The sequence below is a fragment of the Lagenorhynchus albirostris genome, chromosome 10 (assembly GCF_949774975.1).
Source record: "Lagenorhynchus albirostris chromosome 10, mLagAlb1.1, whole genome shotgun sequence".
Classification (NCBI taxonomy): domain Eukaryota; kingdom Metazoa; phylum Chordata; class Mammalia; order Artiodactyla; family Delphinidae; genus Lagenorhynchus; species Lagenorhynchus albirostris.
The window spans coordinates 42,342,981-42,363,895 of record NC_083104.1 but is presented as its reverse complement, the minus strand read 5'-3'; the positions used below and the strand labels follow the sequence as shown (position 1 = coordinate 42,363,895).

General features: G+C 45.5%; 1 protein-coding gene across 1 annotated transcript in view; it reads right to left on the bottom strand.

Annotated features, from left to right (window-relative positions):
- The window catches only part of CDCP1 (CUB domain containing protein 1), a 54,643-nt gene that overhangs the window by 10,052 nt on the left and 23,676 nt on the right, over positions 1 to 20,915 (bottom strand). Inside the window, exons 2-5 of the mRNA XM_060162183.1 lie at positions 19,545 to 19,751; positions 12,943 to 13,305; positions 11,607 to 11,975; positions 521 to 742 (exon numbers count right to left, since the gene is read on the bottom strand). Coding sequence (XP_060018166.1) covers positions 521 to 742; positions 11,607 to 11,975; positions 12,943 to 13,305; positions 19,545 to 19,751 — 1,161 coding nt within the window. The remainder of the gene's footprint in view (positions 1 to 520; positions 743 to 11,606; positions 11,976 to 12,942; positions 13,306 to 19,544; positions 19,752 to 20,915) is intronic.

Here is a 20,915-nt window from a genome sequence, read left to right as displayed (position 1 = left end):
GAGATGATGGTGGCCCAGCAAGGAGGTGACTATTGGTTTTGCTGCCCTCCACTGATTAAACATTTCTATGTGACTAGCACATGTCGGGCATGGCTAGTAGCTAAAGGGATAAAAAAATGGAAGAAGCCAAAGTTTTTGAGCTCAAGACTTGGTCTCATGCAACAGAAGACAAGTGAGCAGTGAGCGTGGAAGCAGGGGGCATGCGCATGGGGGAGGTTGGGGAAGGCTACGAGGATTTCATAGGAGGGAGACTGGAGCCTGGACAGAGGAGACGTGAGCATGGACACGGGGGATGCCACTTGCTTCTGAAAGATGCATGTTCCCACGGAGGCTGCTGGTCTCAAAGTGGGTGTGTCTCCACCTTGCTCTGTGCTTCTTGGTTGCCCTTGCTCACCCTCACTGCCGGGGGCATTTCTGATCATACTATTTACAAACCACCCAGTGGACCCCACTAAGACAGGGCAGGGAGGGGAGAACTCCCACAGCCCGGGAGGAACACACTGAAGGGGCAGGGGCGTACTTATGGTTTTCTCGGCGTTGATCCACAGGCGTGTCAGATCATCACAAAGGAAGGAGATCTTGTGTTTGGAGCCAGCTGTCAGGGTGAGGTTGGTGCTGCAGGTCCGAGAGTCCAGACACACGAAGCAGCCGGGGACAAATTTGCGGCTCAGTTTGCCGGGCCGTTGCTCGATGGTCAGTGACATGGCTTGCTCGTTACTCAAGTCAACCACGTAGGTTTTATCTGGAACCACAAACAGAAAACAGGCATGAAGAATGGATCAGGATGAGCCCCGTGAGATGGCAAAAATGAGCACAAAATCTCTCATGGCTGGGGGACACTGGGAAATTTTTTTATTATTAAGAAAACATTACGATAGCTTGAAACAAAATTTAAAAAGAAAGTCAGTGGACTGCATTTTGTCCATCCTTATGTAACTGCTTTCATTTCTTCAAACTCATTTTAGTCCTTGTGCGTATGCATGCATATTTTCGCCTATTTAACAGTATGGTGTATATAAAATTTTATACTCAGATTTTACTTCATTATTTTATGCAGATACACTTATTTTACCATATAGTTTTCATATTCACTAAGCTTTTAAAATATTCATTAAGCTTAGTCATCTAAGGGAGATTTAGCATCACCTATTTAAATATTCTCCCTCTATGAAGAGTAATTAACAACAGCTGGTATTAGTGCAGGGATACAAGATTCACAGACAGGATGGAACCATAGATAGTATAATTTAATCTCTAATAAATGCTACATTTCAAATAAATGACAAAAAGATGAAGTATTCCATAGGCTGGGCCAGGAGAATGGTCTCTCCCATTAGTAAAAGAATAAAATTACACTAGTACTTCAAAGCAGTCACCAAAATAAAAACAAAGAGAATATCTTTATAAATGTGGAATAAACACAAATTATAAAAGCAAAAAAAATAAATAAATAAAGATTAAAATATCTTTCTGACTTAGGTACCATAAATAATGTTTAAAGGACAAGGGACACACTGGGAGAAAATATTTTCTACAGAGAATGATGGAGAAGTTCACAGTAAAGGAAATATAAATGTCCAAGTAGCCAAAATATGAAGTGTTGTTAATATCACTTGTAATACTACTTATAATCAGAGAAAAGCAAATTAAAAGAAAGTGTATAGTATAAAAATAAAAACCCTACACCCCTATAACCCAGCAGTGTGACATGCGTATATATGCCCTCATGTGTATGTCAGTGCTGTGACAGTGACTGGAGTAATACTGGAATAGTTAAACAGACCATGAAACTTTCACCAATGGAATATTACGCAGCAGTTAAAAAGAATGAGGGAGATCTAAATATACTGATATAAGACCCTCCAAGATATAGTATTAGGTAAAACAGCAAGTTGTAGAACCATATTTAGACTATGACACCATTTGATTATAAAGTCTCTATGTAAAATGAAATAGCGATTTCTACATGTACATACTTATGTATGTATGTACTTAATATTTAAATGAAGAGAAAAAAGATTTGGAGAGAAATATAACAAACCCATAATTGTGGTTACCCTAGGAGGGGGGCCTGGAAGTAGGGACAATACAGATGGTCAGGGGGGATTTTAGCTTTGTCTGTGATGTTTGAATTTTTAGTTAGAAAATATGTATGTATTTCTTATATAATTTGGAAAAATTGCCCAATTATTGTTTTTTTAGGTCACTTCTATGATTGCGCCACTAGAAGTAAAAGATTCTAATAAGCACATGTGCATGTTTAGTTTCTATCTGTTTCCTCAGGATAAAAGCCCAGAACTGATTGTTAGGTGAGAGAATAGGAATATTTTTTCAACTTTTTAGAATGGATTACCAGACTACTTTATAAAAGAGTCATTTCACTTTATAATGTCATCCCCAGAAGGCTCTACACTATGAACCCCTGGAAATCACTTTTTACTGAGTTGCTTTTTAATTTCATTCGTTCTGCTTTTACAGAAGCCATCAAGTTAGGAAGATGCCTATGCAAGGTGGTGCTGCCTTTGCAAGTCATGGGTGTTGCCGCTTTGTCTATCAGGTATCTTAGCCTCTCTGCCTGCAGCTCCAGTGAATAAATAAGTCCCGTGCCAGTTGGGAAAGCTCTGTTTCCCAAGAGAGTCTGCTAGGCTTCCTCCTTCCTGGTAACAGAAACCATATACTTAATAGAATTGTTCCTTTTGAACTGGCTGCCAGGGATCTCAGTGTCAAATTAGGAGCAAAATTAGGGAAATGTCTTATGGTTGTCACATCTGCTGACTCCTTTCTTTAGTTCTTATTGCTTATGTCTAGGTAAATTTTACTGTAAGTTCTAGTAGTGCTTTAATCAGAGAGATGACATACCCAGAGCTGGAGTATATATGCTAATGTTGTTAACTTAAATATGATTTGATTTAGAAAATGGTTAGCTTTTCAATCTCCTAGCCCCACATTCAGCTCATATCTTACTGTCCTTTAAAATTTATCTTCGTTGGGCTTCCCTGGTGGCGCAGTGGTTGAGAGTCCGCCTGCCGATGCAGGGGACACGGGTTCGTGCCCTGGTCCGGGGAGATCCCACATGCCGCGGAGCGGCTGGGCCCATGAGCCGTGGCCGTTGAGCCTTCGCGTCCGGAGCCTGTGCTCCGCAACGGGAGAGGCCACAACAGGTGAGAGGACCACATACCGCAAAAAAAAAAAAAAAAAAAAAAAAAAAAAAAAAATCTTTGTTGTTACCTCTGGGAAACCCTCCCTACCCCTACCCTGGCTGTGTTAGGAGCCCTTTTGCTTCTGAAACCCCACTCACCCTTATCGAGGTCCAATCACAGGTTGCAGGAGGCTCCCTACCCGCTCCCTCTTTCCTAATTTGTACGATATCAAAGTAGTGCACCCCTATGGCCCTATAACAACCAGAAATGTCTTCAGACATTGTCACATGTCCCTTGGGGGGCAAATTGCTCCTGGCTGAGAACCACTGGTTTAACGAATCAAATAGTTTTCTAAGGTTTGTTATGAAAACAAAACTCCCTCCCCACTGTGACCACTCCCCAGAATAACAACTTTCAACTCTTTTAGCAGGTTCTCTTTACAATTACATCCACAGCACCCAACAACATGCTTCTATTGCTGCTTCTAGATATTTCTGTTTCAGGTTTTTTTTAAAAATTAATTAATTAATTTATTTATTTTTGGCTGCGTTGTGTCATCATTGCTGCGCATGGGCTTTCTCTAGTTGTGGTGAGCGGGGGCTACTCTTTGTTGCGGTGCGCAGGCTTCCCACCGCAGTGGCTTCTCTTGTTGCGGAGCTCGGGCTCTAGGCACGTGGGCTCCGCAGTTGTGGCTCGTGGGCTCTAGAGTGCAGGCTCAGTGGTTGTGGCGCACGGACTCAGTTGCTCCACAGCATGTGGGATCTTCCCGCACCAGGGTTCGAACCTGTGTCCCCTGCATTGGCTTGATTTCTTAACCACTGCGCCACCAGGGGAGCCTGTTTCAGGTATTATTTGTTGGTTTCCCACAAAAGAAGATGAGGATTTCCTCTCCTTCACCCACACTCATGTCCCCCTGCCCACACCCCACACCTCGTATACAACATACACACACCCACAGTACCCATGCCCAGCAAACATCCAAACCATACACTTGCTATCCACCCATCTTCCCAATCTTTACCATCATATTTTTAATGTTAGATCATTATTCTGTGTTGACATTATCATGCCTATGTAAACAATAGTAACACAGTGTTTACACAGTTACGTTATTTCCATGCTATTGATTCTCTTTCTTGCACAAGATTTTATTTCCCTAGAATTAGTTATTGCCATTTAAATCATTTCCTTAGTTTCTATGTACTTATCAGTAATTTGACACCCAAACTCTCCCCCATTTGTATAAATCTCCTTTCAATACCTATGAGAACATTAGGTATATCATCAAGTTATCTTTCTGAAAAGTCTCTCCAGAGCCTTCTCAACTGCTCTCATCTAAAGGGGCCCAGGTATGGTCTTGGGTCCCCTTGTACCATCCCCTTGTACCATACCGTCCCCTTGTACCATCATCTCATCTAAAGGGGCCCAGGTATGGTCTTGGGTCCCCTTGTATCATCATCCTTTGCCTCTCTCTTGAAAGAAAAGAATTTTTGGCCGCACCTCGAGTCTTGCAGGATCTTACTTCCCCGACCAGGGACTGAACCCAGGCCAAGGGAGTGAACGCCAAATCCTAACCACTAGGCCACCAAGGAACTCCTGAGATTTCTTACTTATCCATGGGGATAAGTCAGAGGCCACAATGTGTCAACTCTTCCAGGACAAATTAAAGACTCACAGAGGGGCTTCCCTGGTGGCGCAGTGGTTAAGAATCCTCCTGCCAATGCAGGGGACATGGGTTTGATCCCTGGTCCGGGAAGATCCCACATGCCGCGGAGCAACTACGCCCATGAGCCACAACTACTGAGCTCACGCACCACAACTACTGAAGCCCGCGCGCCCTAGAGCCCATGCTCCGCAACAAGAAAAGCCACTGCAGTGAGAAGCCCGTGCACTGCAATGAAGAGTAGCCCCCCTTGCCGCAACTAGAGAAAGCCTGCATGCAGCAATGAAGACCCAACACAGCCAAAAATAAGTAAATAAAGACTCACAGAGCAGGAGTTACCCAAGAAAAAACAAAAACAACGCCAACATTTAGTTAAGGGCTCCAGGTTGCTTCTGGGGGGTTATAAAAGCTGAAAAAGAAGCAATGCAACTACTTCCACAACCAGCATTTACCCAGATCAGTTACTGGAAGTATCTGCTATAACATTCTGGAAACACATCCATCTACCTTATTTGAATCATGTTAACCCAGAAACCTACAGGGCTTGAAGATACACTCATTCTGCTGGTATTTTCAGAGCAAGTAAACGTGTCTTCCAAAAGCTAGAAGAGGATGCAAAAGGTAGTAGGCTAGCAGTCTGCTCCCACTACAGGGAGTAATATAGACAGGTAGACTACTATTAACTCATATGATTGTTATCAGCAGGGCCATTTGAACCTTTTAGAAATAATATCAGAAAATGAGAGACAGGCTGTGTGGGACAACAGAGAAGTTCTCTTTCTACGGTGACTATTAGATGAAACTCCAAGAGGACCAAAATCATTTTTTATATCTCCAGGTAATGGAGTGGTAATAATGCCAGGTATGGCATGGTAGTATTGTACCATCAAAAAAGATGAGAGGGGCTTCCCTGGTGGCGCAGTGGTTGAGAGTCTGCCTGCCGATGCAGGGGACACGGGTTCGTGCCCCGGTCTGGGAGGATCCCACATGCCGCGGAGTGGCTGGGCCCGTGAGCCATGGCCGCTGAGCCTGCGCGCCCGGAGCCTGTGCTCCGCAACGGGAGAGGCCACAAGAGCGAGAGGCCTGCGTACCGCAAAAAAAAAAAAAAAAAAAAGAAAAGATGAGAGTGCGTTATGGAGCACTGAAAAACAAGATGTGTTGGGTGGAGACAAATGTAAATCAAGTTCTCTGACATTGCTGAACTGCACGTTTTGGGCAACGTAAGCCATCCATGCTCACACATCTGGTCACAGCTGGCCAGATCAGCCAGAGCAGCTTGTACATTACTCATCTTAAGACACAGGACACTTGTGCTCAAGCCATGGAAAGATATTCTCTGCAGGAGTCCCCTGGGTCTAGTTTTAGCTAAATTGATATTGTCAGCAAAGTAGAGAGAGAGAGTAGAGATTAGGGTGGGGGGAGAGACAATCAGGTACAAGGTAACATTTGCCTGCTGCCCACATTCAGAATTTGTTTTTTTTCAGTCTGGGCCCACTGTAGTCAGGTCCTACTGTGCATGCTGAGGGGTCAGGGTGCCTCTGACAGCTGCTTCCACCCTTGGTGAGGCTCTGACTTTGCATGGTTGCTGTGACAGCCATCCTCTTTGGCTTGAGAAACCCTCCCAGCTCTGCCTCCACTCTGTTTTTGATGCTCTTGTCCTTGTCTGCTTCCCCCAGCAGCCAGGCTCCTGGTGCTCCCACTGTGTCCCATCTACCTTGCCCCTTCTGAGGGGTTGTGCCTTTGGGCAGTGCATCTGGCTCTCAAGCCACTTTGGACAAGAGGCTGCCTCCTGAGATTAGTGCGACAGTGTTTATGGAGGGCCTGGAATGCGCTGGAAACTGTGCTGAGTGTAGGAAAAGAGAGGAATAAGACAAGATGCCTGATTGGGAGTTTAGTGGGACACAGACATTCAGATGGATAAACGAGACATGGTAGTGATGGGGAGGGAGACAACAGAATGAACCACTGAATGGGGGTGGCCGTGGGAAATTGTTTGGAGGAATCCCCTTTTCCCTGCCACGTGCACCACAGGGACTGAACGTGGGGAGACGAGGAGGGGTGGCAGGTCGGTTTGGGACATGTCTTTAGAGGGTGTTGAGGAAACACTCCCTTTCTCCAGCCACAATCTCGAGGCCTCCCAGCATGCCCCACCCTGGAAGTGTCAAGAGTGGCACCTTCTTTAGTCTAAGCCTACCCCTTAGACACCACTGGCTGGGGATAGTGCTTGCTGACCTAGCAAAACTGAAGGGTGTGGAGCCTCACTGTCCAGGGGTCATTGACATAGGAGAAGGGCAGTCTCCCTGGGTAGGCAATGGGAGGCTCTGCTATGACCAAGGGGACCTGCACACACATGTACAACGACTCACTCCCAGCACCAAAGAAAGGAATGAAAGAAGAGCCCCTGTCAACCCAAGTTCAGAGACAGTGGCAATGTCAGAATGCCTTCTTCATGCTCCGCTTTTTCCTAAAGACTCCCCCGCTAAGCCTCTGAACTTGTCCTTGCTGGGTACAAATCCCCTTCTCAATGCACACCCCTTCTCATGAAGCCTCCGTTCCCACTCAGTCACCATCCTCCTCCCCCAAACCAAAGCCACTCTGGGCTCACCCTGTTGCCTTTCCAGGTGCAAAAGAAAGCCATGAAGGTAAAAAGACCCTTTCAAGGGGGTTTGAGAAAACCCAAGAGTAAGACTCCAACAATATTAGTCTCTTGCCACAGTCTGAATAAGAAAATGAGTCAAAATCAGCCAGAGCAGGACCAAGAGACCCAAGAAAAATCCACCACTCCAAGTAACGACTGGTACAGACAGTAAGTGCAGAGCAAAGCCAGGGACTCCAGAGCTATCTGCTGGTCTCCAATGGCCCAGCTAGCCAACCACAGAGACTGAATCTTTAACAGGGAGGGTTAAAACAAAGTCGACAGTTTGTGAAAGGCTCCTTCATCCAGGGGATGAGTGTGTGTCACAAGTTCTCTGCTGATGGGGAGGAAAGAAAGGAAGAGGCAGGTGTGTGACAAGGAATGGAGGTGGGGTCCTTCGAGGTGGAGGACCAGACTGGGTCCTTCAATGTCCAAAGTCAGCCAGACATTGGGAATAAGGACTGGGTGAGCAGTGAGCACCTGAGACAAATTCCCCCTTAACACTTTATCTCCTGTGCAAGGAGGAAAAAGGGCTCAGCACTACTGCTGGGGCTGGGGAGAGGGGGCCCAGAGGAGAGGCATGATGTGTTTGGGGTGGCAGGGCACCCACCAAAAAGGCACACAGATGATTTGCTTCCAGCCATCTACCTCTTAGTGGTGTGTGTTGTAACCTACCTTATGCTGTAAACAACTAAAGACCCTCAGAAGGGACAAAAACTCGCCGTACAGAAAAATCACCAACCCCAGCCTCCATAACAGTGTCTGGAGGCCACAAATCCCACATAGATTAGGACACCTTCTTGCTAAGTGACTTGGAGTCATGCAGTGGCCTATCCAGGTCAGGGCAGTGGGGATATTTCATTCCCTGTGAGGGAATAAAGGGGAACAGAGAATTTTAAAACAATAATAAATCTGAGTAAATCCAGGCTTGTTTTTATTGTCACTATGCTCTAGGATTTCTAAACAATGTCAGTAATAAACTACTCTCCCTCACCAAAAATTGTTCTTTTCTTTCCGAAATTGTTTGTTTTCTTACAGAGAACATAATTTTTAAGCAGCTCTACTGAGCAATAATTGAATTACAATAATCTGTACATATCTAAGGTGTATATTTGCCTAGTTTTGAACCTATATACACACCTGTATATACATCAACATAATCAAGATAGTGAATATATTCATCACCCACAGAAATTTCCTTGTGCATCCCCCTCCCTCCTCTCACCACCCCTCAGGGTGTTAGGAGGGGTGTTTTGTGATGACTAAGCCATCCCAGGACTACCATTGGCTGGAGCAGTGACCTGAGGACCAAGCAAAGCTGAAGAGTGTGGCTCCTCACTGCCTAGGAGAAGGTGTATGTAGGGAGATCAGGAACCCTGGCGCAGACCACTGGGAGGCTTCGGCATGGCTGAAGTTGCTGGCAAACCATAGGAGTTTAACACAGATATGGACCAACCAACCATAAGCACAAAACAAACACAAGCATGGAACAACCACCCCTAGCACAGAACAACCAACCACAGTTGGGGAACAACCAATTACAAGCACAGAACAACCAACCACAAGCAGGGAACAGCCAACCACAAGCACTCAGGAAAGGACGCAGGGGACGACCCCTGCCAATACAAGTGCAGAGACAGTGCCAAGGTATGGAAGAGAGCCAAGTGGGTAGAGATGCCCACCAAAATTTCCTCTGAAACATCCATCATCTGTGCAAGAAAGTACAAGAGAGAAACCAGACCAACAGCATTTGTTACCACCAGCTGATGAAGAGAGTGAATGAAAATAACAGACAGAATCGGCTGACGCAGAACCGAGACCCCACCCTGGAGAACTCCGTCCATCCCAGTGATGCACAGTGTATAGAGTCCTGGGCACCTACAACTATCCGCTGCATCCCCAGAGGAGCCCGTGGAGAAATGGCCACCCACGTAGAGACCAAATGTTACACCAATAGGGTACCCAGATTGCAACTATTAAAATAAAATCAACAAGATATGAAAAGAAAATAAAAAGAAGAAACTCCTTCTGGGAAGTGACCTCCTGCATCCTATAAGTCTCATCTGTCTTCTGGATTACAGGCTAATGTCTAAAGACCAGTGCTGTGTCTTTTTCAACTTTGTATCCCTTCCTTGACCTAGAGCCTTGCAGGATAACATTTAAAGAGTGCTTACTATCTGCCAGGCACTGCCACCTCATTGCTCCTCACAACACCCCTACGAGGACAGTCCTATTATCTCTACTTGAAGATAAACTGAGTCACACAGGAGTTAAGTGACTTGCCCAGGCTCACACAGTAAGTAGGGGAATCAGGATTTCGAATCCACGCAGGCCAATTCCAGAGTAAGTGCCTTTAACCACTGGGCCATGCTGCCTGCAAAACAAGCTGTCCACACATATTTACAGAACCAGACAAACGTGTGAGTGCACAGGGCTGGCAGCCTTGGGCAATCTCTTGAAACTTAGGGTCCACGTTGGGATTCAGAGGATCAAGATGGAGATGTCCAGAAATCAGAGCTCTCAGGGACTCCAGCATCGCCTAAGTAAAGATACTTCTGCTGGCCAAGTTCACTCACTTGCCTAGAAAAATGCAAACCATGCCTGATGTAAAGCCTTGACCGTGCTAAACACATCTAAAGTGCAGTTAACCACTATTTACCTCAAAACTGAAGCCATATCCTTCTTGATGCTGGTAATAGCATGCTTAACAATTTGATTATATTTAGAAATCAACCCAGCTGATGTTACAGGAAACAGAATTAATCAGTAGCACTTCACCGTGACTGAGATGATAAACAAATCCCTGCGTCTTCTAAAACTCAAAGCCACTCCATTTCTGAATCCCTTCATGGCTGTTTTCAACATTCTGATAAAATTGTGACATAGAGTCATCAAAATGTGTCAGTGGACACACATGCACATACACACATGTATATATAAAGTTATGCCTTGTATACGGTTATTGTGAATTAGAAGGAATCTTGGGTCAAGATATGAAGGAACTGAGGCTTCCTGAGGAGCCGGGCTCCAGGTGGGTGCCGAGCGGGCACTCCCAAGACAGTGTCAGATGGGCAACGCTGGGAGTGGATCCCACGTGGTCACTTTTCAGGTGTTTATCAGCCATGCCATTTCACATTCTCAATTTCTCTGCCTGGTTCTGTCTACTTCCCGGAAGTAAATAATATCAAAAACAAGGATGAGAATCGACTCTGTGGGCAGACCCCATCGTCAGCACACATCACAGATGTCCTGGTTCAAGACCACCTGTCACAACTCACAGACTCCAGCTCATAGATGAGCCCCAGGAATAGCCACTCCGAACTCATCCTGTACCTTTTTCTCAGGATCCCTGCCACTCCTCTCCGTGAAGCAAGGGCAATCCCAGAGAGTAAGTTTTAAGGAGGTGCTTACTCTCGGGGACTGACCTTGAACTGACACAACCCTGAGGGTGAGAGCCTCTGTGAGAGGGAGCTCCTCAGAGCGGGTGCCTCCTTCAGTGTTGTGCCCTGGGCATACAGCCTCGCTGTAGTCACGGCATCTCAGAAAATGTGTGTGGAATGATACACAACCTCATTCTCACAGAACCTGGGGTTCTGCGTGGTCCAGAAGCACGGGCTCTGGGTTCTGAGATTGCTCTGCTCCTGGCAAGCTGTGTGATACTGGGCTAGTTCCATAACCTTTCTGAAACTTCTGGTTTCTCATCAATAAATGAAGGTAATTCCTGTCTCCCCTGCAAGGCTGTAATAAGGATTAGCTGAGACCATGTGAGTGGTGTGCTTAGGGCAGGGCTTGGCACTCAGACAATAAAAGTGTTATCATCACTGCTCACGGTGCTGGTGACATCCTGATCCACACTGTAGGGTCAGTCAAGACATGAGCTCTAGAAGGTAACCTTCCAATGTCTTCATTAAAAACAACGTATCACCCTGAATGCAAGATCATCTTAGCTTCTTACTGTGCTGAAGTGGAACAGTATGCCCGGCATTCACCAGTGACCTGGTCTCACTGCCTAGCGACGCACTTCCTGAAAGTCTTACAGGGTCCAGAGTCCAAGTGTGCCAGAGCCACAGACAAGAAGTAGGAAGGGAACCTCAGCCCAAGCAGACTACCCAGGAAGGAAAGAAGGCACTGGGGGAGGGGGAGGGGAAGGAAAGTGGGGCTTACTTACTGCTTTCATTTTGTGGATGTTGGACCAATACTTGAAACTGCAGCCGGAGAATGCCTGGATTTTGGGCATCTTGGTCACAGCCCTGCAGAGAGAGGTTGAAGTTCCCGGCTATGTTCCCAGGCTGCTTGTCCTTCAGCTTGAACACCTCGGGGTTGGTGGTGGAGCCTGGGATGCAGTACTCAACCCGCTCCTCCTTCTTCACGCAGTTGGAGACATTGAAGTGGAGGAAGGAGACGCTCGCCCGCAGGTGCGCGGGGATGATGAACTGCCATGTCATGAGCTCGTCCTCGGGGAAGCCGTCCGGGTAGTTGGCAGACATCAGGGTGGCGGAGCCTTCACCTTCAAACACAGATTCGATGATGCACAGGCCTGTTGGGGGTGGAACCCAAACGAGAGAATAGGAGGTGATTAGACCCTGCCCTGGTCATCCATGGGTGTGGGGACAGGGGTTAGAGAAGAGGTGAAAGTGGGTCTTAGGTCCTGAGCACTGGGTCTGGATATGGCATGTTTATACTCAATTCAAGGTAGACAATGAGAATGAGGATACATCAGTGGTGTGTGAGTATATGTTTAATAATCAACCCAGCAGGGGGAAAACAATAAAGCCTTAATTTGTAGTGTCTGCCCACTTCCTTGGTGTAAAGACTCCCACTATAGCTGATTTCAGGCTACCAACAGGACATGGATGAACGTGGAGTTGGAAGGAGATGGACAGCCCTCTCACCATCACATAGGATTTTCACCATACAGATCCAATGGGCATACCTAACTTCAAAGCATAAATAGTAAAATGCAGTGTATTAACTAGGAAGTAATGAGTTTTGAGTACTTATTACCTTTGTTCCTAAACTAATTTATTTAATTGTAAGTTTATATAATTTTATTTTTAGTAACGGCTCTGTTTAATACCAGCTCACAAAATTCCAGGACACTCAACAATTGGCACTCATGAGCTGCTGTGGGCCAGCTCTGGCATACAGATACAATTGTATCTGGCATACCGATACAATTCTAGAAACTGTGAAAGAGACAGAAGACGGGAAAAAGACATGAGAAACAGAGTCATTAAGGTCTGTAGCGCCAGTCCCATTTCATTTCTTGAAAATAAGCCTCACATACAAAGGACAAAAGAAAGAGTCACCACCTGGTTTGTTTAACAGAGGAGGGTGGGTTCACACCAGGACTGGCCCACATGCTTACAGAAGAGTGGGACTTCCTTTAAGGTATTCAGATGGAATCACACAATTGCCAACATCTGACCATTTCTGATGGAGAGCAAGCGTGATTTTGTAGGTTTCAACCTCAGCAAACAGAGGGGAGGGCATGGCGAGCTCACGTTTTATAGACGACCGGTTTGTGATGCTGAAGCCGGAGACTTTTCTCTTGTGGAACCACGGGAGGGCCAAGGCCATTTTCACTCCCTCTTGCATTTTGATCCGGGACACAGTGCCGTTGCTACAGAAGGTTCCGATCCTGACCATCTTGGTGTCAACGCGGCTGCTGATGCTGTGAGTGACTCCGTCCGGGCAGCTCTCCCCCCGCCCGATCTGCCTCAGGCGAGGGAGGGAGAACTGCAGCTCTAGACCTATGTTCTTGTTAGCTTTGACATCCCAGATGAAGGTTCTGTTGAGGGTGGGCAACACTGACATTGAGGGCTGAAGATGAACCTCTCCAAAAGGACATGGACCTGACATGCAGTCTGAAACACAGTCACAAAACAATCTGGTCACAAACGCTACTGGGCCACTCACTGCCCCTCCTCAGCCCCTATAGTGAACTCTTTGGAGGGGGGGTTTTCTGGGGCGCCCACCCATCTCCTGGCTACATGAAAGTTGGCTGCCAACGGCTCACGGATGCATCCCTCTCTGGGGAAGTGCCTTGGCTGCAGGGAGCTGCCTTGGGGCAGAAAAGCCTGAGAGGTTTCCCTGCCCCTGATTCCCATCCCAGCAGGGGGTGTCAACCCACAGCCAATCACTGCCAACCCAGGAGTGAAAAGCCTGACATCCCTGATTCACATGACACAGCCTGGCAATTGTCACTCAAGCTCCAGATCAGCCTGCAGCTAAAACCACATCTTTGCTTGCTGTCCTCATTCCACCCTGCTTTCCTCACTTCTTCACAGGTTTCTCAGGGCACTCTCTTGATTCATGACTTAAAGACAAGAATTCCCATGTCAGGCTCTGCTTCTAGGGAACCAGACCCAAGTCACCTCCTAACTACAAGTTTCCCCTGCTTTTTTTTTTTTTGCGGTACGCGGGCCTCTCACTGTTGTGGCCTCTCCCGTTACGGAGCACAGGCCCCGGACGCGCAGGCTCAGCGGCCCAGCCGCTCCGCGCCATGTGGGATCCTCCCGGACCGGGGCACGAACCCGCGTCCCCTGCATCAGCAGGCGGACTCTCAACCACTGCGCCACCAGGGAAGCCCTCCCCTGCTTTTTGAACGTTCGCTTTATTCCACTTTGCTTTTACGAAAGACTTGCATTGGTACTTGTTTCCGCTAACCAAAATAAATCCAAAGAGAATTTTTGCATTTATGAAAAAAGGTGGAAAGCGCAAAGAGCATTCAGTGTTTGTTTTGCAGGGAGCCATTACAGAGGCAGTGGGTACCCCTAGAGTGGCACCGCCAAGCTCCTTCCCCGGGAACGACACAGCATCTCAGCATCACGCTGCTACAGCTCTGAACTCTGTCCGTGAGCATTTGTGCTTTATTTCAAATTACTTTACACATCCGTTAGCAAGATGTGTCCTACAAGTAATTGCTTCTTTGACTTAACGCCATTTTGGCTTGTGAAAAATGTCATAGGAACACTGTACTTTTGGGATAGCGCGGGTCGGGGAGGGGGGACCCGCACTGTTTTCCAGATTAAGCTAGTCCAGTTGGTGGATCTCTGCCCAGGCCCTACTGAAAGCCAGAGGGAGGCCCTTTGCAGTGGAGCCGGTGCTTTGGCATACATATCCTACTTCCTCTATACCAAAAGAGTCATGATTTCTCAATTTTTAGGGTGCTGCGCCAAGCTCTACCTTTTAAAACTGGTTTTTCCATCAACACACTCATCAACAGACTGAGTACGCTCTGAATGTACAGCCCCTTAATGGCTGGAACCTGGAGGCAAGGTCATCTTCTTGCCTCCTGGCTTTAATGCTGGTGTTTCATTACCACTGCAGTTGAATTTTTTTTTTCCCCAAAGGCTAACACTTAATGACATCCTTTGACGTACTTTGTTTCCTAAGCCTTTTTAAAACAAAGGGAGAGGGCTTCCCTGGTGGCGCAGTGGTTGAGAGTCCGCCTGCTGATGCAGGGGACACGGGTTCGTACCCCGGTCCGGGAAGATCCCACATGCCGCGGAGCGGCTGGGCCCGTGAGCCATGGCCGCTGAGCCTGCGCGTCCGGAGCCTGTGCTCCGCGACGGGAGAGGCCGCAACAGTGAGAGGCCCGCGTACCGCCAAAAAAACAAACAAACAATCAAACAAAAAAACAAAGGGAGAAACATTGCTATCAGGGAGGCACTAAGAGAAAGCAGGCAGCCTAATAGTGAGGCTTTTGTTGTCTCCAGCAGGGAATCTGAAAGGTGCAATGGACTTTGGCCACTGTAATAATAATCTGCAAGGCTTTATTGCTGCTCCAGTGGAGTATTTGAAACTACTGCCAACTCGAAATAGAATTATGGGAGAATTTCAGAGCTGTCTAGGACCTCTGAGGTCATCACGTCAAAACCCTAATTTTTGCAAAGCAGCCCTGGAGTCTGGGTGAGTCGTGTGGCGCTCGCAGTGCACACGCTCCTAGGACAAAAGCCCAGGCTGTGTTTGGTCGACTTCCGTTCTTGCCAATGCACTGCGTTGCTTAACCAATAAAACAAGGTTAGATAACAAGGTGACAAATGCAGCTAAAATTATATTTTGTGTGTAGGTAAGGCTAGTACCTATTTTTTGGAGCTCGTGGAAACTTCATTGTTTCTATCAAGCCATCTCTTTCATAAGTTTTCAACTACACTTCCCATGTGCCCTACTGGGTTCTGTGTTCTTGTGGGATCACTTACCCCTACTAAGGCAGTGGTTCACAGCTCTGGTTCCACACTAGACTCACTTGGAGGACGTTTAAAAAATACACATGCCTGGGCCACCCAAGCGACTCTGATTTAATTCCGTACCAAGTACCGGGAGTCAAAAAGGCCTGTCTCTCAGCCATGGCTCTGCCACCAGCCATGAGACCCTGGCGGTGTCAGGTTGTGCAAGCACTTTTTAATTTGTTGCTAAGAGCTTTGTTTTCAGAATGGATACACAAATAAGAGTAGTCAAAATGATGGGCATGCCTCCAAGTTTTCTGCTCCCCGTCCAGTGCAAAAATGTTAAATAACTAAAATGATTCCTACCCAGAGGACGGAGAAGTGTAATTTCTGAAGCGATTCACACCTCATTTTCCCCAGCACAGACTTCTACTTTCATTAGCTTTAACGAGGCCATTCAAGAAGGGATGACATTGTAAATCAGTTATACTCTAATATAAAATAAAATTTTAAAAAATAATAATTAAAAAAAAGAAGGGATGACTGCAGAGGAGCTAAACTTTGAAACTTTCAGAATGTTTATTCAGGAAAGGTTTTTAAAAACAAGAGGCAAGCAGAACACTGAACTTGATTCCAGTGTCTAGATTTATAATCTAAAATTTTTATTTTCAAAACATTTTCAAAAATTGTGAGCATGGGTTTTTATTATATGGTAAACTGTGTGTGGTCTGTGTGTGAGACTGGTCTTGTGAGATGTGTCTTGTGAGATAAGATTGTGGTACCCTTTTCCTTTTTTTAAAAAATAATGTTTATTTATTTATTTGGCTGCGCCGGGTCTTAGTTGCGGCACGTGGGATCTTTGTTGCGGCATGCGGGATCTTTTAGTTGCGGCATGCAAACTCTTAGTTGTGGCATGTGGGATCTAGTTCCCTGACCAGGGATCAAATCCGGGCACCCTGCATTGGGAGGGTTGAGTCTTAACCACTGGACCACCAGGGAAGTCCCATTACCCTTCTCCTTTTTCAAGATGGCAGTCACTTTCTTGGCTTAATTGGTTGTAAAAGTAATGCATGCTTGTAAAAAAATGACACTACAGAAGAACAGAAAAAAGACAATGAATGTCACCTGTCTGCCTCCCCTACTCTCTATAGAAATAATATAAGGCTAGCATTTTGGTGTTTAACCCCCCAGACTTTGGGCTCCATATGATTATGTGTATTCAATTAAGTGGGATTAAACTATACAAACTATTCTACTAAAAGCTGCATTGTTTTCAATGGAACAAAATGACCTGGGGCATCTTTCCATGTCAAATACATAGATTTACTTCATTCTTTTAATAGCAACACAGTATTCCTTTGAATCCTTAAGTATATCAATAGTCTTCTCAACTCTGTAAAAGCTTCATTGAGATTTTAATTGTAATTGACTTAAACTCATATTAATTTGGGGGAGAAATGACACTTAAAAAATACTGAGATTTTCATCAAGTAACATGGTATATCTCTCCATTTATTTACATCTTCTCTTTGGTCTTTCAGTAAGATTGTACATTTTGCTTCATATATATTCTATGTATTTATTAAGATTAAATACTTAACTAGAACTTTTGAATAATGGTGACCAAAAGCATGCATGGTGAGAATCCTTATGTTGTTCCTTGATTTATTGGTAACGCTTCTATGTCTGGCTGTTAAATATATTTGCTATCAGTTTTTTTTTTTCCTGGCCGCACCGCAAGGCATGCAGAACTTTCCCCACCACGGATCGAACCCATGCCCCCTGCAGTGGAAGCATGAAGTCTTTTTTAAAATTTTATTTTATTTATTTATTTTTGGCTGCACTGGGTCTTCGTTGTGTGCGGGCTTTCTCTGGTTGTGGCAAGCAGAGGCTACTCTTCGTCACGGTATGCAGGCTTCTCATTGCAGTGGCTTCTCTTGTTGCGGAGCATGGGCTCTAGGTGCACGGGCTTCAGTAGTTGTGGCACGTGGGCTCAGTAGTTGTGGCTCACGGGCTCTAGAGCGCAGGCTCAGTAGTTGTGGCACACGGCTTAGTTGCTCTGTGGCATATGGGATCTTCCCAGACCAGGGCTCGATCCCGTGTCCCTGCATTGGCAGGCGGATTCTTAACCACTGTGCCACCAGGGAAGTCCCTGTTATCAGTTTTTGATAGATACAATTTATTGGATTAAGAAAACATCCCTCTATTTCTGGTTTACTAAGAGCGTTTTATTAAAAACATTTAAGACCATCTATTAAGATGATCAAATGCAGTTTCTTCCTTTTCACCTAATCACACAAAGCAGTACGTTAAACTTCCATCTTCCAATAAGCTCTCCTGCTCTTGTTGTGTTAGTCTTTTAATGCAATTTTTTGGGTTTGATGTATTTATATTTTACTTAGGATTTTTTTGGCATGTATGTATATTCATAAGAGATTGGTCTATGGTTTTCTTTTTTATGTGGTGGAAGATTTTGACATCAGGGCCTTATAAAATGAACTGTGAACCTTTACCCCTTTCAGTGCTCTAGACTAGGGTTTGGCAAATGGCCAAATCAAGCCAAACACCTGTTCTTGTAAATAAATGTGGGATATTTATTGCCCATTTGTTTACCTATTGTCTATGGTTGATTTTGTGCTGTAATGGCAGAGCTGAGGAGTTGTGACAGAGACCATCTGGCACATAATGCCTAAGATATTTACTCTCTGGTCTTTTACAGAAAAGGTTTGTCAACCTACCTCTAGAATGGTTTAAATATCATAGAAATTATCTGCTACTTGGAGTTTTATAGGAGTCTATAAAACTCTAACTAGCGGCCATGGCTCACGGGCCCAGCCGCTCCGCGGCATGTGGATCTTCCCAGACCAGGGCACGAACCTTGTGTCCCCTGCATCGGCAGGTGGACTCTCAACCACTGCGCCACCAGGGAAGCCCTAAAACTGGTTTTAAGTACTTTAATTTCTCCTTTTATTTTTATGAATTCCTTCTTCTTAAGGTTTATTTTATCCTTTTTCTTCTCCCATGATCTATTGCCAATTCATTTATTTTCAGTTAAAGGTGAAGAAGTTTTCTGAGCATGGCTTTGATTAGATCAAAATAGTGTTCTCTCTGTTATTGATATATCTGTTAGTTCCTAGTTGGCATGCCACCTTAAAATGATTGGGAAAGTATACCTTTAATTCTTTCTGCCTGATTATTGTGTCTTATGTCAATCTTCTATCTCAAATTATGATTAATAATACTAGATATCTGTAGTTTGTTGAATTCTGGTGTGTCATGCACTCTCAATCCATAATTTTATTTCTTCCTCAAAACACCCCTATCGGTTGGTACAATGATTCTTATATTATAGACCAGAAAACTAAATCACAGAGCAGTTAAGTAACTCATATGAAGCCATGCAATCAGGCCACATGATCAGTAGCCCTGGCACTTGAAGTCAAACCCAGCTCCCTCAGCCTGCAAAGCTGCTGTTTTTTCCCATTGTGCCTTGTGGACCCATTTCCCCACTCTTATCTTCTCAACCTTCCAATTCTTCTGTCCTCCAACTCCCTTGACTTTTGCTCCTGCTCAGCCAGATGTTTTTAGCACATCAGACAGAGCATCACCTGAGAATCCGTAGCTCTGTTACAAAACAGTGTGGCATAGTGGTTACAGGCAAAGACTCTGGATCCAGAATACTTGGGCTCCCATCTTGCTGCTACACACCAGCTGTGCCATCTTAGGCAAGTTACTTTCTTTGAGAGCTTCTCCTAGGGCTGCTCTGAGGATTAAAAAACTGAAACCATGTAAAGCACTTAGAACTGTGAATGGCCACATAAAAGCTAAAGAGAGTGCGGAGTTTCAGAACAGATCTCACCTCCCTAGCAGTAGAGGCTGGCTTAGCGTGTAAAAGAGAGGCAGGGAGGCCAAACAGTCCATGAGTGCATACTTACCAATATTCTTCTGGATCTCGACAACAAAGTGATTCTCTGGATCCCGGCAGCTAAAGGAAAAGACTGCTGTCTCTCCGGCTTTGATGGACAATGCAGTTACCTGTCTTTTAGAAATGATCTGACATAGGTTCGCTGGCAGAGTTGGGGCCCCAGGCTTTATGAGGACTGTAATGTTGCTTCCATGTGGCAGAGCAATCTCATAAGTTTCTGAAGGAAGGAAGAAAAATGGAGTAAACAGGATGATTTAGGGTTGCCAACCTGCTGCCGTCTCCTCAGTTGGTCCAGGAGGATGACCTCCTTGACCCCTTTGCTCCTTCCCCCAGGTCTGAGAAGTGGGATGATGCAAAATGAAAGTATTATCCTCACCTGTGGGCAAGAACCCAGCCACTGAGGGCTGGGCATTGACACGCATCTCTTATTTGGCTGATTACTTTTTCTAAAAATTAAAAACACTACACCACATCCTAGGTGTCTGGAGCAGTATGTTTTCAGATACCCATCTGTGCAATATTAAATAGAGAGAAACTGCCACATCTCTTCACAATATGACTGTAGGTGAAAGTCCACACACAGAAACCACCTTTCTGTAGAGAGACATGCTTATCTGTAAAGAGCTGCTGTCCCCTGCCCAGGCCACTTCATATGCCCTGTTTACACATACATGCAGTAGTGGAGGCCGGGAAAACTTGCAGAAATTAGATACAAACATATTGTGTCAATGAACGTGGAAAGTTAAAGCCAAACAATGCTAATACCTCAGACTGGGGCTCAGCAAAATTATTTGAACAAACATTATCAAGCAAGAGAGATGGAGGTTGGTTACTAAACAGAGGGGTGGGTGCACACCAGTCGGGATGGGGCCCTGATTCACAAACAAGCCCAATCTCCTTCCCATCCCTTTTGCTTTATGGATTTTTAGGTCCTCTCAGACCAAAAGGAAGAGCTACTTTTCCTCTAAGTAGCCACTGTCCCTTCCCTGACTTGGGTTCTGATTGTGGTCTCTGGGTGGCTGATGGGCTGGGAGCAGAGGATGGGAGGCCAGTTGTCTGGTGGAGGGAATCATGGGGCTCACAGAGAGGGGCTGGCGTCAGTGCCTCTGTCCCACCGTGTTCTGCACCAACAGCTGGTCAGCACCTGTTATGGCGCCTTGTACATGGAGGTGCTTGGTAATTGTTTAGCCCGTAAACAGCAATTTAACCAAAAGCTTTACTTTTTCCCTTCCTTTAAAAATTTTTTAGAATCAAGTTTGATATAATTTACACACATTATAAAAGGTCCTACTTAAGAGTTTTGACAAATGTGTGTGCACATGTACACCACCACAATCAAGATATAAAGATATCCATTACCCCCAAAAGTTCCCTCAGCGCC